Source organism: Tachypleus tridentatus, chromosome 11, assembly GCF_004210375.1.
Source record: "Tachypleus tridentatus isolate NWPU-2018 chromosome 11, ASM421037v1, whole genome shotgun sequence".
In the NCBI taxonomy this organism is placed as follows: Eukaryota; Metazoa; Arthropoda; class Merostomata; order Xiphosura; family Limulidae; genus Tachypleus; species Tachypleus tridentatus.
In genome coordinates, this window is record NC_134835.1 from 45,348,648 (window position 1) to 45,375,025 (window position 26,378).

The 26,378-nt window shown below is 34.4% G+C and overlaps 1 protein-coding gene across 10 annotated transcripts in view; it reads right to left on the bottom strand.

Moving 5' to 3' along the window:
* The window catches only part of LOC143232073 (colorectal mutant cancer protein-like), an 86,809-nt gene that overhangs the window by 36,581 nt on the left and 23,850 nt on the right, over positions 1-26,378 (bottom strand). The window contains exon 2 of one of the 10 annotated variants that reach the window (XM_076467125.1): positions 7,061-7,254. The exons of 7 other annotated variants lie outside the window; for them this stretch is intronic. In XM_076467125.1, the coding sequence (XP_076323240.1) occupies positions 7,061-7,207 (147 nt within the window). In that variant the 5' untranslated portion in view covers positions 7,208-7,254. Of the gene's footprint in view, positions 1-7,060; positions 7,593-26,378 lie in introns of those variants that run through there. 2 more of the 10 variants (XM_076467126.1, XM_076467127.1) reach the window with 2 other exon arrangements.

The following is a 26,378-nucleotide window of genomic DNA, read 5'->3' on the forward strand; positions in this document are numbered from 1 at the left end:
AAACTGTTGCTGATAATTTATATGTTTTCATAATATCAGATGTTATACAGAAATCGTGGTTAAAGAAATGGTTCACTTATATCAAAACATCACAGTCAAACTGGCTGTACTTTACTACCTTTGGCCATTTAATTTTCATTCAAACATGGTAGTTAGAGGTATTACTGGATTACTTACTTGGCTATGTAAGTAAAGAGCGTACCTCATACATGCACTGTTGAGATGACATTACTCCGCTTTCCTAACATTGTGACAATTTACGAGCTAGAAAATTTGTCAATAACCAGAGGAGTTAGTGGAAACAGAAATGTTAAATACACTCCTTAATTTGTTGAATAGTTTGCTATCTTAGAGTGAAAGTAACGTCACTAATCCTGATAAGAAAGGGACCCAACACTGAAAACGCTTATAAAATCTAAGAATTCAATAAATCACTTATTTACTTATTGTTTGTTTTAGAACAAAGTTACATTGGGCTATCTGCTGTGTCATCTGCGAGGAATCAGACACCGAATTTTAGCGTTGCAAGTCTTCATATTTAATACTGTCCCACCGAGAGATCTTGGTTGTTTAGCTTAGATTGTTTTAGACTTTAGCGCAAAGCTACAGAAGGGTTATTTGAGGTCCCTAATATTGAAATTGTGGACAAAAGGGGAAGCAACTAGCCAAAAGGCGCTTAACACCAACTTTTGGGCTTCTCTTTTCTGATCGAGCAGTGGGATTGGCTATTATTTTTATAAGGTACCCACAGTCCCAAAGAGTAGAGTTTATTTTTGCGGCAACGAGTCGCGAACTCTGAATCATAGGATTCACAGGCTGGAAACGCTAACCGCTTTACCTCGCTCGAATCAGCATTTAATGGAGTGAAACTTGTTGTTGTTGTGAATTAAGCACAAAGCTACACAATGGGCTATCTTTGCTCTGTCCACCACGGGTATCGAAACCCGGTTTTTAGCGTTGTAAGTCCGCAGACATACCGCTGAGCCACTGGGGGGCAAGAGTGAAGCCTGATGGAAAACAAAAGACTGATTTAAACATATGAAGAATCATAAACAAGTTTAATCTCATGATGTGTATTTCACCGAGAAAATAACCTTTGAAGTTGTGAAACCAGTACAACACAATTACAATAATTTTTGGAACTAAGAGATGTTGATGTTATTGTTAAGCACAAAGATACACAATGGGCTATCTGTGTTATGCCCACCATGGATATTGAAACCCCGTTTTTAGCGTTATAAGCCTTCTTACTCACCGCTAAGCCATTGGGAGACTTTATTTAACAGAGGTATTACAAATATTTTTCAGCCATGTTAAATTCCGAATATGAAACTCTGTTTAGGCCATGAATTATTTGTGTGTTATTTAATCTTGTTTCCAGAAAATGCAACACTAAAATTCGATAACCATTTTTTTAATTGTCTTTCTCAATGACTATTATAAAATTAACCATCAATGGAAATTCAAATATTCGCTGCTCATATTACACATTTGGTCGAATTTTAGCACTTAAAATGAGATCATGCGTATTAAAAACTAAAAATCAGAAAATTTAATTATTTCTCAGTATAGTCTTATAAAATTTAAACATCATATCTTAAACACTTGATTTTTGTTTGTTTGTTAGAACTGAGCATTAAGCTACACAACAGGCTATCTGTGCTCTGCCCACCTCTAGCAGTGCGAGACCGCAGTGGGGAGCTCAAGCACTTGAAATAGTATTAAAACTACACTGAGCACAGATAAACATTCGAAGAATGAGCCTCCTAACATATTAATTTGAATATAAAACATTTTATATTATTTGCACTTAGAAAATAAAATAATAATAATAAACAACGGTGTTGTCACAGTATTCTTAAAATGTTTTAATTTCCCCTGTACACGTGTATGTCTAAGGCCTGTTGAAATTGTTTTCCTTTCATACAAACTTCACACAACATATGGTTATACATTTGGTAAGTAGTTTGATGTTCAAGATTCCTTCATGATTTTTGGAGGAGTTTTCTTACTTCACTAACACATGCACTTTCCATTTCAGTATACATTTAATTTTCTAAAGATAGAATATCTTTAAAAGAATGACGCAATTACTTTTCTATTTTAGAGTAAATAGAGTGAATTTACCGCACTTACAAAAGAACAATGTTTTAAGTTTCGTCATGCCTTAGAACTACCTCTTACACAGTCATTCACTTTTATTTCTAAAGGTCATGAACGTGCACCACCACCTGACACTGTAATTTCCATTACATCAAACTTTTGCGAAGAAGAATCAAGTCAAATTTAATAAACGATCCACACAACCTTCACATGGAAAGATCATGTTTAAGGCAGACCAAAGGTATTCAAACCTATTGGAACTGAATCAAAGCACTTAACAAATAGGTCGAATAAGGTCACTGTGATTCCAGTTTCGTTGACCATCTCTCCAAGAAATCAGCAGCTAATTTCGAAATGTGCTGTGTGTTTGAGAAACTTAGTGATATTCAAGTATTTTAATAAGAAATTAAATATCACAATGACATTTTTTGTGTAACAGCGTCACCATACTTTTCATTCTGCGAATGAGTGCGTTGCTCCAGCTTGGGTTAAGGTGTGGTTCTGAAGCATGTTGGTTTTTTAAAAGACCTCCTGTTTGAGTTCTTCACTTCTAGGAAAACATTTACAGTGCAATTTTCTGAAATGTTATGTTGTTTGTATATTTTCTTTAACTCTACCATCACTTCGCTATAGTAGTATTTCGCCTCAAAGAGGATTTTAGTCATAACGCTTTGTCTTATAAGTAACAGTAAAAGCATGGCGCCCACTAGTGATTAGGCTTATTTGGTTTTAATATCGTGCAAAGCTATTCGAGAGTTATCTGCACTAACTACCTCTTATTTTGAATTAACAGGTCAGAGGGAAGGCAGATGTCAACATTACCAAACACAAACTTTTGGACTACTTTTACGAACAGTGATCTTGACCGTTATATTATATCCCAACGGCTGAAAAAGCGAGCATGTTTAACGACAGGAATCGAACCCACGACCCGCAGATTGCTAATAGAGTGTTCTAACATCCAGGTCCCTCTAGTGGTCAGAAATTACCTGTAAACCATATACATTGGTGCTAACAGTTCACTACAACTTTTGTCGAAGTACCACTATATTTATATCTACAAATTGCTGAGCCAGGCATGGCTAGGTGGTTAATGCACTCGACTCTAATCCAAGGGTCGTGGGTTCAAACTCCCGTCACACCGAACATGCTCGCCCTTTCAGCCATGGGGGCATTATAATGTTACGATGAATCCCGCTGTTCGCTGGTAAAAGAATAGCCTAAGAGTTAGCAGTGAGTGGTGATGACTAGCTGCCTCCCCTCTAGTCTTACACTGCTAAATTAGGAACAGCTAGCGCAGATAGCTTTTATGTAGCTTTATGCGAAATTCAAAACAAACCAAACCAAACAAATTGCTGAGGTACATTGAAATTAACCATGTGCACTCCACATACATAAAATGAATGTTGATATTACTTTTTGTCAAGCAACTTAAACATTTGTAGCGATTAAAAAGGAAATAGTTTTAATGTCGTCAGTAGAATATTTAATCGTACTTTTCATTTTATGATGAAACTTCAATATTGAAGTTTCCAAAATAAATTAATTAAACAAGTTTTATAACCACCAGCTGAGATTTTACTTGCAGTTTTCTCTAAAGTTGTTGTGCTTGACAAAGAGAGAATGTTACGTTAGTGCATCATGAAAGTAAAATCATCCAATTATGAACAGTTCTATATATTAACTTATCATTCAAATACATATACAACATGTGCACCTTGAAAAAAATTAATTTTTACCCTAGATTTTTAATATTTAAAATGCAGGTATGAATTTAACAAAAATTTGTTTGTAAGAGAGTTGTGTCTAAAAGTAAGCGAAACTGAATAAATTGTACTATAAATCTATCACTCTATTATTGTTATTGAATTAAATTACATTGGTGGCACTGCTGTCACTATTAAATACTGTCAGGGCAAATTGTGTTATCAGTCAGACAGAGATTGTAAGTATAGAGATTCAAAACTAGATTCACTCGTTTATCACTTGGAACAAGTTCAGTCTGTTAGCGAAGCCTTTCGTAACATGCACGGCGTGAGCAAATACTTAACCCACATCCTTCCCTGTCCTGTTCTCGCTACTACGGATCGGCTGAATCAGCGTGCACGTGATGACTGAAAACGATGTGAATGGGGTAATTTCAATGTAAAATCATGTTCTCGTCTGCTGGTCGTAACTGTAAACGCCTCTCTTTTTCTTTCATCTGTCTTCATAAAACGGACAAATAGCCGTCCTCTTCTGAGACATTAAGATTAAGGCAATACGTGACGCTTTTTAATTAAGGTCGTCGGTGATGATACTCGTTTGATTAATCGGGCTCTGCTTTATAAGTTTCCACAAATACCAATAACTTGTTTAGAAAAGTGAATTAGGGTAAAAAATGTATAAATTCTTTAACTCTCAACAAAACTATTGAAACACAGCAATAACAGACTCGTTAAAAGTTTCTCTTTGTTTTCTCGATAAATCGTTTTCTTTCTCTTTTTTTTTTTTTTTTTTTAGAGAGATTCATTTTTGATCTGAACTTCACGCACTGAAGAGGTAACTAAACCAGAAGGGTGAAATTGACATCGTCCGCAAATAACAGAATGTTGGAGATGTGCGTTATTTATGGACGATTCCATGTTTGATTTGTTCAGAGACAATTAACGATAGTTTATTCTATGGCTGACAAAAAGAGAGAAAACGGTATCACAGTTAACGTAATAACTACGGTGAAACGTGAAGGAAGATCATCACAGGTTTGAGATTTCATCTTGCTGAACGTTGTCGGTGATCTACGTTTAACTGATGGCACCATGACTACTGACAAGTACAGACAAATTCTGATCCATCATACCATTCCCCCAGGACACGATTCATCGGCCGGAGAATTAGCTTCCTGCAAGAGAATGATCTCAGCCATACAGAAAAGTAGTAAAATGATATCTCGAGGGCAAAGAGGGCATTGGAAAATACTCATGAGCAAGAACGCTCTGCACAAAGTCTCGATATAAAAGTTCTGGAGCTTATGTAAAAACTCAGGTAAAAACAAAACAGCCAAACAATTTGGGTTGCACGAAGTAATTCAGGGCACATGGAATAATATTTCACAACAGTACCTTGAGAAACGGTAATCCATAATGTACACCTTTCGCAACGCCCAGAGTAAATCTGAAAATTCACAAAGAAAATGCAAGTACCTTCTAGAACTTGTTCACTTTTCTCTCATATTTTACCCAATAACATTTTATAACATTAATTAGTTGTCATTACTGACTGTACGTATATCACTGTTTCCATAGTTATTTCCATTAGTGTACAGCAACATATTTTTGACGACCAAAATAAATTACGTTTAAGTTGAAAAGAAAAAAAAAAGGTTTGCCGCATAATATATAAGCGTATGTCAAAAGTAAATGACTCTAACTTTAACATTTTCTGTTAAAGTTTTTTCTCATTCAAACGTTCTGAAATTTTTCCCAGAAGACTAATTTTGATTTTGTACTGGCTTCATTACGTCTTTAAATATGAAACTGATATTAAAAAATTTGAAGGTGTAATAAATAGTGACATGTAATCGCTCTTTCATTCACGCAGATTTAATCTATTTGTAGTAAAAACATGCAGATGAAGCGTACTAAGTATGCGAAACGTATAATAACGTTCTGTAATTCTTGTGTTGCTATATTATTAGTAATGCAGTCGATACAACGAAGATGTGAAGTGTATTAAAAACAGCATATTCATAAACTTGAACAAACTGTTAGTTACGTAGCACCGTTTCCGTTTGATCTTTTCCCTATTACTACGAAAAACTTACTATATACACATAGTACAGATGTTGGACGTAAGATGCGTGTATTTGTATAAAACCATCTTTGTTCACCCTTTTTTTTAATACTAAAAACATTGATGTCTCGCAGATATCACATGTGTTAGACACGTTTCTTCGTGTAAAATCATCTTTTTCCATTAAAACAACGACCTCTACAGAATTGTGTTAAAACACAATCTGCGATTTTTGTATAAAACCATCTTTATTCGTCTTTTTATATTAAAACACGTATGTACCACAGGTGTCAAATGTGATACACACAAGACGCGTTTTACTCGTTTAAAACCATCTTTGTTCATTTCTTTCTTCAAAAAAATTGATGTTCCACAGATGTAAAGTATGTTGAACACAAGGCGCGTTTACTCGTTTAAAACTATTTTGGTACATCTTTTCGAGGAAAGAATATTCAGTTCATGTATATGTAGCACAAGTGATTGCCCCTAAACAAATTTAGTCATATACACAGTGTAGTAAGTATAGTATGGTCTCACAACTTTTAGTTCGAGTCTAAAGCTGGCCCGAATGGCCTGAAAACTTAAGAATTGTCCACAAAAGAGAAAAAATATTAAATTTGTTTGAACTAAATGCATGTTGCACTACTCTGGTATATTAAAACACGTTTAGAGAAAGGGCATAACAGACTGAGTTCCCTACTACAGTTCCAGAATGTGTACAACTGCGTACCTCTCTTTCACCAATGTGTGAATTAATACGGCCAAAATCCGATACGTGTATAACCTGAAAATAAACACTATGTGCAATTTTAAGTTTGGTTTAATTTTCAATTTTCACTTAAGTCCATGATTTCAATCAGACAGAATCGTAACTACAATTATTGGGAAATAAATGTAAAAGGGCCCAATAACGTTCTATGATGGGGGGCATCTTTTGTATTAACGCCAGTGTATATAGAGCAGACCAAATGAAATAAAAAGCTTTGTTACAGTCTTTGAAAAAGAGATTAAACCAAATGATACTAAATCCAGCTTTTTATAGCCTTCCACGTTTACGGATTTTCATAATTTACGCACATTTAAAGTCAAACCTTTATAAAATGTTAGATCTATAAACAAACTACTTTTCAACCATTTTAATCAAAGTATTCATTAAGAAAAATAATAATGGGAAATATATATATACATTATCAGTAGTAACATACGTCACCTCTGTTCTATTCTTATGGCGGTCACTACGTTTTCGACTTTTAGCCGAGGCCATCTCCGCGATCACGTGGCTTTGGTCGTCACCCTCATCTTTAACCACTTCATCACCACGAATGCCTTCCATAGCAACCACAATTTAGATACTCACAAAGAAGCTGGCAAGAACTGGGACTAGCCCAAAACATCATCATTACGTACGTGCATAACAGTTAAATTTACATAATAACAAGATCTTGGTAATACTACATTGTTGTTTGACAGAGTTTGAACACTATGCCACTGATGTACGAAACTTAAACAAAAAATCTTTTACAAAACGGTATTCACTGACGGAACACATTCACTGCTCGGTATCTTTATCCGTCAGAAGCCAAGAACTAAATCAGCACTAGATAATCTCAGTCACATGTCTGCAGACTGCGGCAAGACGTTAGAAGCTTCGGCGCCAAGCCAGTTTGGCCGCAGTGTTACTACATCCGTTGGCCGATCCACTGCGACATCACAATTGTCAGCTCTTCACTCCCTCTACACTACCCGCTCTTTCACATTAATAGCGCCCCCTACAACTTCTTACCTCGAGATACAATAATACAGCCTGAGCTCTTCGTAGAAAATTAAGTTTTTTTGTCGTTGTTAAGAGAAACCCCGTGAAAGATATTATGTGTGTACTCTGGATCAGAGAATATGAGGAGTTTTATTCATAAGACGAAAAAAATATAAATTATGTCAATTATCAGCATGCAAAGAATCGGATATCATAATTAAAGTCAATGCCATATATCTATATAAATACACGTAAGTAAAAAAGACGGTATATCCAGAGTAACTAGCTTTCCTTAATTACACGAGGTTCAGATTTAGAATCAACGTGTAATCCCAGATTTCATTCAGTAATTACTTGGTACATCCCAACTCTCTAATAGTGTTGTATAAAACGTATATCTATATAGTGATTGCAGTTTCATTCCTCGTTTGCCATTCTTTGACCGTTTTGTCTGTTTTCACATCATGTTGAATAACACAGTAAACAAATAGCACGAGTCATAAAATGCCGATATGGTAAACAAATAGCGCGTTATACAATAGCTGTTATCAGAAACCCTAAATCGAAATATCTATGGAATAAGCAAACACAAACCTCAGGCTAAGCGTATAAAAATGTACAATAAACGTATACATATATAGATAGATATATACTGAAATCCTAACACGAAACAGATTTTCGATGAAGGCCAGCAATCTATAAAAATAAGCTAGATAAGAAATACTTCACTTACTTTAAAAGTATGGGACTTACATATGGGTTTTGAATAGTAATGAGTTTCTTACTTCTTTCTCAATTTTTTCGATCAGTTATTTTCTTTCAAACAAAACCATCTTTCATATAACTAAACACACAAAGTAACCACTATCAAGAAAATTAAAATAAAATTAAAAACACACCTACAAAAAATGAAAAGTACTGTAGACGGATTATGTAAATATTTAGAGTCAATACCACATATCTATATACATACACATAAGTAGAAAAACGGCGTTGTATCCAGAGCTACTTTTTTTTTTTTTTTAATGTAATGGACGGTGTGTACTTGATATTCCTTTACATAAGACAAATAAAATAAAAACACGTCTTTCAGCCGTGATGGTGTTATAATGTTTCGGTCAATCTCACTATTCGTTGGTTAAAGAGTAGCTCAAGAGTTGGTGATCAGTGGTGATGACTAGCTCTTGTCTTACATTACTAGTTTAGGGACGGCTAAACTAGATAGCCCTCGTAGTTTCGCGCGAAATTAAAAACAAACTAATAATTTTACTACAATTTATTATATTGCTTAAATTATTTCTGCAACAGTTCAAGTAACATTTCCGTTCAAACTAAAATTATTATAATTACTAAAATGCAACTAACCATTTTTCCTAACATTTAATAATTTTTCAAAATTTATTTACTGTACAGGGTGGCCCGTAAGTCCCTACCCATCCACATGTTATTATGTTATATTCAATTACTCATGTATTACAAATTTGTTTCTTTTTTTTCAGAGAAATATGGCCGATGTAAGCCGATTTACACTTGAAGAGCGTATTGTGACAAGTACGTGGGTACATGAGCGCAGCGAGAATGAGAGACAGCACACAGATACACTGGATACATAGGATATATGAACGGGTAGGGACTTACGGGCCACCCTGTAGTGCGGAAAGCTCCACAACGGACTACCTGTGTTGCACACATAACTGGAATCCGGTCCTGAATTTTAGTGTTATAAGCCCCGCTTATACCGCTTGGGAGGATTTTAGTAAATAATTTTACATCTACGCATATAGTGTGAGTTGGTATCAAAGGACAGTATTTTTGTGTGTTTGTTTGTTTTGAATTTCGCGCAAAGCTACACGAGGGTTATTTGCGCTAGCCGTCCCTAACTAGTAACGTGAGACTAGACTCACTAGAGAGGAGGCAGCTAGTCATCACCATTAACCACCAACTCTTGGACTACTCTTTTACCAACGAATATAGGGATTGACAGTTACATATAACGCCATCATGGCAGAAAGGTCGAGCATGTTTGGTGTGACAGGAACTCGAACCCGCGAGTCTGGAGCCCTAACCACCTGGTCAGGTTAATCTGAAGATGGCCTAGGAAGGTCGAAACGTTGTTCTCTGCTTATTAGCTGTTCTGAGATACAAATTCCGGGATCCTAAATCTTTAATTTACCCGTGTTATTTTTTGTGTTTATTAAATACAATTACATAGCTACATTCCTTGTGTAACTTAAGTGATTAGAAAATAATGCGAATGCTAGAGAGTGGTTAACATGTACAGGCACGGATAACTTTGTTAATAAAACTTATTTTTCCCTTATGAGCGCTTGAATCGAAATCTTCTGTACGTGGGCCTCACGGCGTTACCATTACTAAGTCAGAACGATCATTTAGTAACCATAATGTAAGCTTAGGCTCGAGTGAAGGCAAGTTTCTATTAGCTTTTAATCTATATTGATTAATTATCACCATTGGAGAAGTAAAGAATTACATAATATTACTAGCACCGCTCTGGTCAAGAAAGATTTCAAATACAATCCCGAAATCCCTAACATTCGGGAGCTCCATTAATAAGGAATTCCAGGATTCCAATCCTAATGGACAGTCATTTATCAATTAAACATGATTTAGTTTCATGATCTGAATCAATTACGTAGGCCTGATTTCTCTAAGAATAAAACGTAAATTAATATGTTAAAAGCATAGTTTAGTATATTTCAAGGCAAAAATCACTCAAACTGACTCAGATAATTTAGGGAAATTTAATGAATAACCTTAAGTTTTCTAAAAACGATTCTAAAACAACACACAAAAAGAAGCAGGAACCAAACACGCTAAAACACACGAAACGGGGAGATATTTTATATCCTTTTACGTTTGTGCACAATTTGTAAGATTACCTTACATAAGCATGTGCAAAGTAACACGCTTTCGCCTCCTTTAATGTGCGTGATAACCAACGCGTGTTTGGCAAGATTTTGAAGGCCATCCTGCTTTCATTCCGAGATGATATCTTGAGAATGAACATGTAAACAGACATGAAAACTGGTGGATGTCTTTGAATAAAATGGGCACAGAAGTTGATTCTCGATATAAACGTCACGTACACATAAAGGGGACACACAGTCGCAAAGTTAAAAAGACGTACTGTTCACATCCAAAGTTTATATATTTGACATACGAATCAAGAAGTTAAAACATTACTACAAATCTCCCACTGTACGGTGGATAAGTTAGAGACTAGTTTTTCATTTAAATGTCAACGATATGATAAGCCTAACACATCGATCACATTTTAACGTAAGCTGAATATGTCACAAAAAAGATGTCTCGCTTTCATTCTTATTGTTTACACAAAACTTCGAGGATATATATATCTGTAGATGTATATTGAAAGGTGTAACAGTGAAACTAAAGAATATATTTGATAAAGCATTAGAACTGGCTCAATAGAAAATAACACACATCAATAAACGACATCACAGTCAAACTACATCACTCTGTTGAAGTATAAGACATCATGACTGAATTACATTTATCGCTGTACTTTCATTTGATATTTTTTTCTGTCTCTTCACTATTGTCACAATTAAAATACATAACAGAAAGGAGAGAAAAAAGTTAATTAGCAACCTAACTAACAAGCAGTACTTAATGTCTATCAGATCTTTCCCGATCTGAATCCCTATCCTGTTCTGGAGTTTTGTTTTATCCACAGGGTTGTGAATATACTATAATTAGGTTTAAGGCTGTACTGGTCGCACTGAGAAATGATACTTGACTACATAATTTACAACGCTAAAATCAGGGGTTCGATTCTCCTCGGTGTTCTCAGCAGATAGCCCTACGTGACTTTGCTGTAAGAAAACAAACACTACATAATCGACTGCATCACTTCCTTTCCAGCTTCTTCTCAAATCGTAGCCTCAATAATCCATCAACTGTTATATTTTGAAACTATTCGTAAACAATAATCGAAATGTTCTTCGTTTTGGTTTTGTTTTGAATTTCGCGTAAAGCTACACAAGGGCTATCTGAGCTAGCCGTCCCTAATTTAGCAGTGTAAGACTAGAGGGAAGGCAGCTAGTCACCACCACCCAATGCCAACTCTTAGGCTATTCTTTTACCAGCGAACAGTGGGATTGACCTTCACATTATAATGATCACACGGCTGAAAGAGCGAGCATGTTTGGTGCGACGAGGATTCAAACCCGCGATCCTCGGATTACAAGTCGAGTGCCGTAACCACCTGGCCATACCAGGCCTATGGTTTCGTGTTTCTCCTGTCAATGTTTCTTATTTTCGTAAGAAGAGACTAGTTCTAGGTATAATTTAACAGTTCCTGTAAAGTTGATCCCAAGCGATATATATACATATCTACTTTGTATTAAAGATCGCTTCATTTTTGTCACAGGGTGTATTAGATCACGACTGGTAAAATACGCTTTGGTGTATTTGTAAGTTATTAAAACAAAAAGAAGTTTAAGTTCTTAAGCAATATTTAAATTATAAAATCAAAACAAAATAGCAACAAACAACTAGAGGGGCACTCAGTGGAGCGCATACTTCCATTACGCAGCATTCATCATATTAGATTCTAAAAAAATACAAAAAAATTTGTTTACGTTCGTTTTTATCAACAGACACGGGCCACTTTTAATATAAAAATGAGGAATAACATTGTACATATGTCCATCAGATTTCATCAAAATCCAATTATTTTTGACTAAATTATATAACAAAAATAGTCTGAAAAATCAATCCCCAAGTTAAGAGATAGGATTTTTTTTTATCTTTGTGACCTTGACCTTCAAAGACTAATCACTTCTAAGGCAGGTCATAGTCCAAACTTATGCCAGCTTTTGTCAAAATCCATTCAACCATTCTCTGGAAATCTTGCGAAAAACACTACACACACGAGATAATCAAAAGGAAAGTTATAGAAGCGTATATTTACATTTAGTACACACACCGTATAATGAAGCACATCAAATATTTATGTTGGGTGTATATGAAACATAATGAAATCAAAATGAGTACTTTCAACTAATATGTAGTTCAATTCTATCCTGACAGCTTCATTGGGAGGGTGCCAATCACAACACACAACAGCCGGTGTAAGGGAGCCAAGTACAAGTTTCCCACGTGGAAGTTATAACGAAACCTTCAGAAAGATGTGTATTAATGAATAATACGACATTTCTCTAGGTTCTCACGTCGCTGACATCTTTAACGTTTATATAAAATTATAAAGATATATATATATATATATATATATATATATATGAATAAAATAAGAAGTCGCACCAAAAAAACACCTTCTCATTTAAGTAAAGTAGATGCTGGCAAAAAATATCAAAACACTGCAGTTTGTTGTGGTTTCAAGCTGTTATTCTATAAGCGGTAGAAAACTGAAGAAGCTTAGGGTCGAAGAGCGTGATGTGACCCACACTAAATGGCAAAGGTCAGAACCATTGGAGGATAGTTAAAAAATATTCTTCAAAAAATTTGGTTCGTTGGTCAAATTTTAGATTTAATAATGTCCACTGCAGTGTAACGTTAGATATTTTATTCGATACAAGTTTTAAAAGTACACGTAAGCATATGTTTGTTTGTTTGTTTTGGAATTTTGCACAAAGCTACTCGAGGGCTATCTGTGCTAGCCGTCCCTAATTTAGCAGTGTAAGACTAGAGGGAAGGCAGCTAGTCATCACCACCCACCGCCAACTCTTGGGCTACTCTTTTACCAACGAATAGTGGGATTGACCGTAACATTATAACGCCCCCACGGCTGAAAGGGCGAGCATGTTTGGCGCGACCGGGATGCAAACCTGTGACCCTCAGATTACGAGTCGCACGCCTTAACACGCTTGGCACGTAAGCATAATACCATCCAGAAGGCGTGCGTAGGTATATGTCTCAAACAGTAAACTGTGTTCTCAAGACAGCTGGTACGGGTATTGAAGTTTCAAAAACCGGAGTTAGTCCCTTACAAATTATTTCTTTCAACGGTATCAGCCATAATTTTACAAACTTAAAACGGAAAAATCCAGGGTTCGATTCACCACGGTGAACATAGCATATAGCCTGATGTGGCATTGCACCAAAACAACAGAATTTTCTAACTCATATATATATATATATATATATATTATATACGATTTAGCAAATAGGCAAGACACTGTTCCTGACGTGAAACGTTCTTTGAGAGTTGTGTTCTTCCTGTCAGATCTTTTTAAATTTAAAAGAACTTTTCTATTACACATTTATTGGGCTTCCGACTTATTTTCTACATCGTAAAAACAAAATATTAATTAACAAAAGAAATTCACCCCTTTCTGAAAACTGGCATAACCATGTCTACTATCAAATTATATGCAGCCTATATTTAATATAAAATATCTGTAGATGAAAAATCAATATTCAATGATCCGGGTACTTAAAAAATATATATATAAAGACGTCAACAATGACAGCAGGTTTTAATGAAGCAATAACAATTTCTACCTCACACACGTTTTCATGCGCAGCCATTTTTATGGACATCCGACAGATGGTGCGTGTTGTATTGGCCTTAAGCTTTACTAAATTATTTTGTTTAAAAAAATAAAGGAAACATTCATACTTTAAATACCATATGTTCGTGAAAATAGTTACTGGTTACAATCTGCACGACGAAACACTTATTACCTGTTACACAGAGGGCACTGGTACGAAATACTTGATCGAACAAGGGGCACGAACATAAAATAAAAAGGTTTACACAGTAAATCACTAATGACAAACCGTTCATTCTGCATAAATCACTTGTGTTGAAAGACGATGATTACATCTACTGTCGTAGTTACTAAGTGGACGCAAAATATCACGAAATACTTACGTTCAACAAGTTAACTATACAGAGATGGGTTTGTTGTTGATTTTTAGAGCAAAACTGCACAACGAGCGATCTATGTTCTGTCCACTGCGAATTAACAGTTTTGTGAAGGCAGCGGCGTGTATGGATAACACGTGTCCTCGCTAAATACTGTTCTTAATCCATGACTTAGTTGTTAGGGTGATCGACTCGCAATCTACGAGTCTCACGATCGAAACCGTAACCGAACATGATCATCCCTTTCAGCTATGGGGCTTATAATTAACGGCCAATCACAAAATTCATCGTTAAAATAATAGCTCAAAAACTGACAGATGATAGTGTTAACTAGCTGTCTTCTCTTTAGCCCACCATTTGAAAATTAACATGTTAACATGAGGACCGATTTTTTACACAACTTTTACTCTGTAACTTAATAAAATACAATCAGATTTTGAGGAAACTTGGTCAACTTTATTTATTGTTCCTCACTGTCGTACAAAAAAATGGTTTGTGTCTGTTGAAACCGACGGGCGTATCTTCCTAATTTTTGAGAAGCTGAATACTACGCTGTACTGAGTGCCCCTCTAGTTTCCTTTGCTTTGGTATTCTTCTATATGACACCCATGGAAGTCTTTGGTGACTGAAAGTTAAATTATTAATCAAATTTTCAAATAACTACTAAACAGCTTGATTTAAGCGCAACGTGACCTATACATTTAACAGAACTGTTTGCTTTTAATAGAGCTCGCCCACAACTTTATTTCGTAAGGATATATATGTGATTCTGAGAATGTTCTACATATATTACAAGACAAATCATAACGGTGAGTAACTATAGATAGGAAAGTCTTTTATTACATGCACTCACTGTCTGGTAATATGAACGTGAATCTATAGCACAGTGGAAGATGTCACAATACGCGCTGTGCTGTACAGTTTGTACTTTACTTAATATCCTGAAGTGACGTCAGATGACAATTTCATAGCCATCCAATCAAACGATAGTTGTGTTGTCCTCTATTTCTTATCGAATCGATTTCTTCGCTGTAATCTTATTCCAAGAGGTGCGTTTGACACCAGTGCTAATAGAAGATTTTTTAGCATGCACTTCTTACCAATAGCAACAAAAACTAGTAGCTGAGAAGAAACATGGGTTGTATTTATAAATGTTCTTTACACTAATATAAATATATAAAACTTCACATGTCCTTAAACACATCAAAACACCAATACTTCGGCGTTCGAAATATAATTTTGTTTGTTTATAGTCTAAACAATATGCCATTGTGCCACAACTTTGGTGATTAAAGGTACCCGGTACTAGCTAATGCCGAAAGAGGGGTTAAAAATAGAATAAAAACATGAACAACAATATTTTATGTCGTAAAATTTTTAGATTTGATTTCTTTTTTGTTGTTGTTATTTTAGAGAGGAATATGACTTCATTTTAATTAACCAGTTATCACCTTAAGTAATTCAAACAAATAATGTAACGGTTATGCGCGTGAAATCTTCGTGACCTTTATAACAACTTATCCTAACTATCAAGAAACCTTCTGTTCATGGCCTCTAAAGCTAAGATTGAATTTCTATATAGTTTACAAAGACCGCTTTTCTTTCTTTGTTTCTCCACAAGTGTAGTGTGACGATCTTTATCCAATGTTGTTTTATAAACACATCCAAACGAGCTCTGTATCAATGTTCGTTCAAAATTAATCTAGAATTATACGCGGATGCAATTATCCAAACAAGGTGGAGGCGGAGAGCGATTTTCGTTTCTTGACTTTGTAAAAATATAAATGATATATTTATGAGAGAGAAAAAGTCGACAGTGCCTTACAACTTTCAATTAACCAAACAAGTTCACTACCACTTTGAGTGGTTCATTTTTAAAATGCCTATTTATTTTTACATTAAAGGTTATGCTTTGCAAATGTTCACTAGATTTACTTTTTCAAAAGAATTATTTTCAAATCATCAGAAGAATCTTTTAATGTTTGCTTATTATTATAAGCAAGGTTGCACAAAGAAACAACCGCAGAGATCGAACCTCGATTTTAGCACGTTGGTACAATATCCTGAACAGAGTAAGATACAGAAACTTCCTTCACTGAGCGAAAAGTATATATAATCCTGAGCATAAAGGTCATGATCACTGTTATATATAGAAAAATCGTTCCCTTGACGACTGGCACAAGTAGGATCAACACAATTTTATACTACTGTGTTTACAATAACCTCATTTGATATTTTCCTAGCCATCTGTAACTATAGTGAAAATCAGCAGAAGACAAGCAATGAATATTCTGAAGCTATTCTTATCCTTCTTATAAGTAACAAACTCAAGTGTTTTTATTATTAAAAGTTTCTTTTCATATCTACAATTTAAAACGAAATACTACAACCCATTCTAAATATGCTTTATTAAATGTTCTTTTCTTTCATAACTATGAATGAAAAGTAACTCATGCAATGCTTGTCGTACTAATTATTAATTAATTTTGAAAGAGCCGTGAAATCACAAAACTAGAACACACTTCATTACCAAGATTGTGTGTGTATAACGGTGAACAAGCAGCGGATACTAATCTCAGAATACCGATTACTACAGCATAGAAGGTTCATTACGGATAGAAAGTTATTAATAAAGTGCTATGATATTGAATCATTTATCAGCTCTTGTTAAATACATAATTAATTGTAAGAACAACAAAATATTGTTTACCATAGTAAGAAGAAAGTAACCGTATGTACATACTAAGTCTTAGAAGAAACTGCAAGTATAGATCAAACCTATTAAATTTTGAAGAAATAGACCACGCTAGAAATATCTAACGAATGTATTTAACTAGTTTAATAAGTGTTTCAAAAAAGTCCAGGCTCAGAAATCACCAGATTTGAGAATAAATATTATTCTAAGTCTATAAAATGTTGTGAATATTACATTTTGTTTCAGTTTCCACGAAGCAAAATCTGTATGACTGAGTAACAACAGTCGAACACAGTATTTAACACATTACATCATCTTAAAAGATATAAACGCAAGATTTAAAACTTTAAAATCATGAATCTTGTATATCTTAAGGTCCGTCATACAAATCTTTTCAATTTCAATATCACCAGAAATATTTTTACGCAGTGTTTAATTAACAAAGTACACCAACTTTAAATTTTAAAGTACATTCTGACCTTTCAAAAATCCCAAATATATATATATAAATTTCCCACCGTAACTTGCGTGTCAAGGAATGAAACAAACCTATCTCTGTCGGTGTGCAAATAACCACGTGATCTACGACATATTAACCCAGAACAATGGTTTTCTTGAATCTGTAATGTGTATCAAATTTCGAATATTTGAAAAAGTGCTTGAAATTCAAAATCATACGCGCGAACACAGGTAATTTATTACTTTTATTTCATATTTTTTTACAGTATGTGATTCCGAAAACTATTGACTACAACGCACATTTTCAAGTACCAAATAACACTCTTTACAAAAGTTGCCTGGCCCGGCATGGCCAGGTAGTTAAGGTACTCAACTCGTAATCTGAGGGTGGCGGGTTCGCATCCCCGTCGCACCAAACATACTCTCCCTTTCAGCCGTGGGGGCATTAATAACGTGATAGTCAATCCCACTATTTGTTGGTAAAATAGTTTAAGAAACTATTTACAAAACATTTAAGGTGTTTATGGTGCGAAGTCTCTCAATGAAAGAAAATGTCGAAGGTGGTTTTAGAAGTTCAATTCAAGCGACTACAGCTTAAGTGATGCGCCACGTTCAGGTCTTACTGATGAATTTAATGACAGCTTGCTGCTGGCTGCACTTGATGAAGACTGTGCTGTAACAGTTGAAGAACTGGCATAGAAACTTAATTCAACCCATTCAACAGTTCACCATCATTTGCAAAAGCTTGGAAAGGTGTTAAAACGTGGAAAATGGATCCCCCATAATTTGACAGAAGCCAACCTTAAAGCAAGAGTGAATATTTGCACTTCTCTGAACTCTCTTGAACGTAACTCACCTTTTTTTGGACAGGTTAGTGACTGGAGATGAAAAACAGATATATTATAAAAATGTTAAGCGCCGCAGACAATGACTCAGTTCAGGTAAACTGGCTAAAGCACAGCCTAAAATAGACCTTCACCCTAGGAAACTCTTGTCAAGCGTTTGGTGGGATATTGTTGGTGTGATCCACTTTGAGTTGCTGCCACTCAACGTAACCATTACATCAGACTTCTATTGTCAACAGTTAGAGCGCCTGAATGCCGCACTGAAAGAAAAGAGGCCTGTTTTGATCAATCGTAAAGGTGTTGTGTTACACCAGAATAATGCAAGGCACATCTGCAAAGACTGAAGAGCTAGACTGGGAAAAACTTCCACATCCTCCTTATTCTCCAGACCTTGCCCAATCTGATTATCATCTATTCCGTAAGTTTGCAGAACTATCTTGATGGAAAAGAGCTTGGAACACATAAAGATGTCAAAACTACCCTCTCTACATTCTTTTCCTCCAAATCCCAAGAATTTTATAGAAGTGACATTTAGAAGCTTATGAATCGTTAGCAAGAAGTAATCAATAATAGCAGAACATACATTATGGATTAAATAACATTAAAAGTGTTTGAAATCATTTCTCTTTTTCTGAGCCTAAAATCGGACATTACTTAAGGGATGAACTGATACATCAAATAACTAACACTGCTCCGAAATCTGGAAACAAGAGGTCAAATAGCCATGACCTTCCAATCTATATGTTAAAATTAAGTTTTTCATTAGACATTTCGAAAAACAAGTACTGCTTTTTGTTAATTAATATGTTATCAAAAAAACATGTCGGATTCTACTGATTGATGAATTATCTATTATTAACCAAAATTTATTATGAAGTTAATTATAATAATTGCTAACTTATGTCTGATATAGTGTAATAAAAACTGGTTACTGACAACGATAAAGTTAATAGTTAGAATGAAATCAACACATTGCAAGTCAGCCAAGTTAAAAAAAAACTAAAATAAAATGCGAAAAGTACCTCTTACAAACGCAAAACTGTCTTATTTAGAAGTTCATTCGCCTTGAAATGTGAACTCCAGAGGAAAAAGAGTAAAATATGAGAGTATTTATGTAGGCAAGCTGTCAACGATGTAACAGGTTAAAGTCGTATCAAATTTCAGCACTTCAGTTTTGAAACGACAAATGATGTTCTCTTGATCGAAAATACTGTTTGCAGACCCAGTCCGCACGAAACAGTAGTTGCACTGTCTGCTAATATCAAAACACTTGATGACTTAGTCATCAGTGATCTTAACGACGCCACGTTAACTCACACACCACGTGAATGTAATGAACCGACCGTTAAGCGTGTACAAAACGTTGAATAATTCTATTCCATTCTGCACCTGTGTCTAAATTACTCCAGTATAGAAGGTCCTCCAATCTGAACACTTTTCATGTCTTTCCACATAACACACGTATACAGATAAATAATGAAAGAAAAGTTAAAATGCATTTTTCAAAATTTAATAACTACTGCACAAGAGAAAAATATATCAGTAAGGAAAGTTTCTGTGTTCAAAACAATACTGTGTGCGATCCTAGTCATTAGGCAAATGGCTAATATATAATTTACAGCATACTACGCTATGTATAGAAAACCTATACAGTAGAAGCTAAAGTACAAATTTTGATAAGACTCACAGGTAGTAAGATGAAAAGCAACTGACAAACATATATAATTCAACTTATCTCTTCAAATATTTATTAGAATGCTTTGCATAAAATCAAATTGCTTTGATTTATGTCTCACAAACCATTCGATGAGTCGAATAATTTTGATTTGGAATATGAACGGAACCAAAGATGGCTAATCACATATACAACTGATACAAAAGGTCAAACAAAGCAATCGCGTGTATTAAAAACTATAAAACTGCATACACACACACACACACATACAGACAAGGGTGAATCTATCTACTTAATGTTAGAAAGATGTATTTTAACTTCTGTAGATATACAGTTTACGGCGAAACCAACTATTTGTAATGTTAGAAAGATATATTTTATATTTTGTGGATCTAACAAAAAGAATTACTGCTCTAGTACACTAGTGTTTGGTTACAGGTTTTTTACAACTAGTCGAAAACTAAGTCAAAGTAAACCAAAATATCATGCCTAACCTGATCCTCAGTTGATATTCAACCAGTTAATTCTGCTACACTGGGACTACCAAACTGTATTATGGTGGTCAAACTACGCTATTGTAGGGGTGTTTAAAATAATATTAGTAAAAAGATACAATGCGCCCAAAATATAGAATTATAATACTATATTGTAATTATTCGAAAATATTTTACCCAAGGACGACTTACGCTTTCTACTTTCAAAAAGTTCTGTTTTAACAGGAGTTTTAAAAAAATCTCAGCATATGTTTATTTTTATTAACATTATTAATGCTGGATATTGTTTATATAAAAAAGAATACCATTAAAATGTTCGTTTAATTTACAAATAACGTTGCAGAAATAAAGTTCATAGCAAAATGCAGTAACAAGTTTCCTCATACAAAAACAAAAACTAAACTAGTACATTTAAAGAAAAATAAAAACAAGACATTAAATTATTAATCAGACTATTATACATCTAAAACGCACAGTTAGACTTTTTCTACAACTGGATAACAATGGGACTTACAAATGCAAAAATGTTGCACAACTCAGCATTTTCCAAAAAACAAAAATTTATAGTTTTGAGAAAATACTGAGTTTCGATAACAAGGAACACAAGAAATTCACTGCCTCTATAAAACTTAAAGCACTTGTATAACTGTAAAAAAGAGAGATATTACTTCTTTTTATTGTCGAGTTGCAAGTACCACATGCGGAAATTAGCTAGGCCTAACGTCCAAAATGTTATCGTATTTTTAAAACCTATAAAACGCAGAAGCAGCAGCGCTGTCCAATTGCAAATAAATGGCCACCAGATGGCACGAAACAAATAATCTGACATCGTCAAGAAATTAGAAATTCAAATTTATCAGGTGTACTTTTTCGATATTTCCACACGCGTATCCACTATAACATACAAAATAGACTTGCTGTGAAATAAGGTAATCTTAGTCACCAGACAGCACTATAAATGCATGATTAATAACCTACTAATTTATCAACTGTGTGAAAACACACGCCACAAAATCTTCGGTGATATAGGCCTAGTACGTATAAAACATATATGAAATCACACAGACACCTTAATCACTTTTAACTTACGACTTTAAGTTCTCTAAGCCTAAAATACATTTTCAAATACTGAATCCACTGTAAAATTACTGTTTACCCGAAAATATGGTATAATTTGATAACACATATTAACCCATCGTACACAAGCTAAACTACATTACGCCAACAAGACTAAAGTTTATTACTATTACAACGTGTACACTAAAACCAGTTCTCATATTTATCTGATTAACAACTTCAAATTCAATAACTAAAAACGCAGAAATTTCATCACACAACTTATTTAATGCATATACATACTATAGAAAGAACAAAATATTTCATGATAAATAAAAATAATGTTAAGTTTGAAAATAAACACAGTAGCAATGTAACTAAAGGTAATTGTGGTGTGTACTATATGCAAAAGCTAAAAAACACAATATACAATAAATATATCTTAATGATCGCCACAATAAAATATACAGACGTGGTAACATTATTAATTTTGTTGATATGCTAATTTAAAATCCAAGAGCCAAACAAACATCATGTTCTTAAATTCAATCAAAATCAGAAGTTTAAGAAAAATTTACGAAAATATTTTTCAAAGGTCAAAAGTCTGGAATTAAGATGTGAAAAAGGGAAAAGTTCTAAAATATAATCCCAAACAAAACTAGTAAAATCAACTTTATAGCATCAAAATACTCAACAGTTCAAACTGTTTTAAAATCTGAATTAACTCTGATGTATGGTAAAGGATGTCCTGATGTGTTTTAATGCAGTTGTGGGTATCGTAAATGATATCTTAACTGGTAATTGGTTGTTGATGAGGGTATGGTAAAATATATCTTCGACTGGTATTTTGATGATAGTATGTGTATATTAACGGATATATTCTGGTATTTAGATACTAGTGTGGGTATGGTATTTGGACGGTAAAGGAAGTATTCGAATGGTATTTGGACGTTGGTGTGATTATGGTAAAGGATATATTATGGTACTTGATAATCGTGTGGGTATTGTAAAGGATATCTAAAGTGGAACTTGTATGCCGATATGGGTATGGTAAAAGATATTTTCGACTGGTATTTGAATATTGGGATTATTAATGAAACGGAAACCTCACGTCAAGCATAACAATACTAATTAAAGTTTAACTTATGTAGCTTTTCTTATTTATTTATTGTTACGGTTGAAATAAATATCTACCTAATCTACAAATTCTAAATGTAATGATCACTATATAATCTAGCGGTAAAAACGTTATTAAAATCCTTTCGTCATAATTACTAGAACGTTAAAGTTTGTGTGAGAAGGTTGCGCAGTAGAATTTAACACTTATGTAATTTTATGAAGAGAGCTATGCCAATACCTCGTGTGCCTAACTCGCCAGCTAACGTTTAAAACGAAGATAATATACTCAATTCTGACGGATACGACCTAAATATAGCCAGAGTGGGGATGAATTCAAATATACAAAAAGAAAATAGAGAAATATGCAGGCCATATGATTACGGCTATTTTTAGGGTTTTGCTTTTTTATGGACCCATGTCCACATTTACGCTTTCCCCCACTAACAGATCGTCAGGAACCACACACAACCGCATTTTGATACCCTTTTCGCCTCATTACATTTTCTATTTGATGTTGCTTCTTGTTTTAATTCTCGATGTTCTTAGAATATGTGGACAAACATTTTCTATTTTTGGCTGACTTCATCTGGTACCGCGTAAATATGAGACATGCATAAGTTGAAATTACAATATATTATATATCAGTAGACTTCCTCTAGAAACGCCCCCAGTTGCACAGCAGCATGTCAGCGGACTTACAACGCCAAAAGCCGGGCTTCGATACCTACGGTAAGCAAGGCACAGATAGCCCATTGTGTTGCTTTCTGCTTAATTATAAACAAACAAAAACAATCCAATCCTCTTGAAACAATGTCACAAAGCCTCGGCACTACGTTAACTGATCTATAGGTACACAGTTTAATGTAATCATTGAGTTAACCGATCTATAGGTACACAGTTTAATGTAATCATTGAGTTAACCGATCTATAGGTACACAGTTTAATGTAATCATTGAGTTAACTGATCTATTGGTACACAGTTTAATGTAATCATTGAGTTAACCGATCTATTGGTACACAGTTTAATGTAATCATTGAGTTAACCGATCTATAGGTACACAGTTTAATGTAATCATTGAGTTAACCGATCTATAGGTACACAGTTTAATGTAATCATTGAGTTAACCGATCTATAGGTACACAGTTTAATGTAATCATTGAGTTAACCGATCTATAGGTACACAGTTTAATGTAATCATTGAGTTAACCGATCTATAGGTACACAGTTTAATGTAATCATTGAGTTAACCGATCTATGGGTACACAGTTTAATGTAATCATTGAGTTAACCGATCTATAGGTACACAGTTTAATATAATTACTAAAACCTTTTAAATCACATGTACAATAAAGAAACAGGACTATTTACAATAAGAGATTGGAAAATAAAATTTGCTCTGTAAACATAAAATCTAATTCTAATAAATAGTCAAAACAATTACAAATAAAGCATTTAATTAGTACAGACACTATGAAAGCTTGTAGGGGCACTGGCGTTTTTGTTTGTTTTGTTTACTATTTCACCTTGTTTCTTAAACTTAATTTGGATTTTTATTGCTATTTTAAAAGAGCTTTCACGAACAGGACATCCAGGATATGGGCTGTATGGCAGACCTTAACATAGAACATCATTCCGGAACGAGCTAAAACTATGTTTAGCGTTTTCAGATTCGACTAAAATCTCATACAGAGTTTTACAGAAAAATTCGTAGATTATGTGACGCTATCGCAAGTTTTTAACTCTCATAGTACACTTTTAGTTTGTTTGATTGACTCCCATAGTACACTTTTAGTCTGTTTGAAGTATAAAACTGTACAACGAGCTATCTGTGCTCTGCTTACCACAGGTATCGAAACCCGATTCTTAGCGACGTAAGTCCGTACACATACCGATGTGCCATTTATGGTGTGAGATCACAGTAGTAAACTTGTAATGTTGACTTACCCACTCGGCCTCTTGACTCAAGCATGATGTGTTGTGATCTTGGCTAATTTATTCCCATTCTTGTTATTTGTTCTCTCAGTAGACATAAAGATCTTGATCTTGGCGTCAGTGGAATAATTTTCATCACCTTGATCAATGATACTTTACTGTTTTCAGTGCCGCTCGCTTACAGTAATGTCTGAATTTCATCAACTAACACAGCAATGCAAGTATAACTTTCCATAAATACATTTCTCTGACAGAACTTGTTGCACATCATTGACAGATGAAAATAGTTTTGTATCATCAGATTTCTTACAAATGTCGTTTCCAACCACGTTCAAATCACCATCTCGATCTTCTGGTGGTAACACAGTGCATAGAATTCTTAATACATTTGTGCATAACACAAACAATCGATTGTTATTGTCAAGAATACTGAAACCTGATGCCTTACGTCGAGCTTCTTCGTTTGGAAAGTTTGATGTCACTGTGGATTCGATATCAAAGAAATGTCGAATTGAATAGACATCGTTTCCACATCCTATTTGAGTACTACAACAACATCTTGATTTCACACTTGAATTCTTGGATGATCTGCATCGTTTCTTCCTCAAAAGTATCACTAGACATTTCATCTTCATCACTCTCCAATAGAATAGCGTAATCAATCCTTCCTTTCTTCTTTCTCCTTGCCTTTAATTTGCTCAGTGGCTGTTTCCCATCTTATTTAGTGCCATTTTGACCTAAGGGTCTAAACCGTTGTATCCACATTGACATCAAGGACATTTCCCCCAAGTACCGCACTTTGCACTTACAAGCTACTTTTCTCTTTTCCTGTATTAACGTTGCTTTATCGATACAAGATCAGTACAATTACTCACTGAATGTCGATATCTGTTTTGTGACCAGCAGTGGGTTCGGTTTTCTCAAAGGGTGCGACAATCGCCTGCTTTTGTCCAATCAGGTTTTGGTAAAAGTGTTAGCCAATAAACAAACGATCCGGAATGACTTGAAAAACACTGAAAGCACTGTTATTATTCTGATATTAAATGTTGCTTTCGCAATATCATATTGATTCTTCGCCGTGGTGGAAACAAAATAAATAAACCTAAGAAAATCCATAATATCAGAATAAAGTTGAAAATTCAAAATTAATACTCTAAAAGTAAAATAACAATAAAAATCCAAAAATAAATTAACATATGAAGTTAATATAAAAAGGTCTCCAACGGACTTTCATAAACTACACACTAACTTTGCGTGATTCATTCCCATTTCTTTTCAATGTTGTGTTTATTATTATTTGTAGTTAAGCGCAAAGCTACACAATCGGCTGTTTTTACCCATCACGGGTATCGAAACCTGGTTTCTAAAGTTTTAACTTTACAAAAATACCGCTGTGCCCTGGGAGGTTTATATGTTATGTTTTTGCTCTCACCATATCTCTATTACAAACCACTCCGATTTTTGAAAAATAAAATTAACAAATAACTTATTACTTACTTATTTCTGACATCAATAATCCATTTTCTATATAACTTGAAAACCATACAATAAAGACTAAATACTTTTAATATAAATCATTGCATGATGAAACTTTGTAGAAT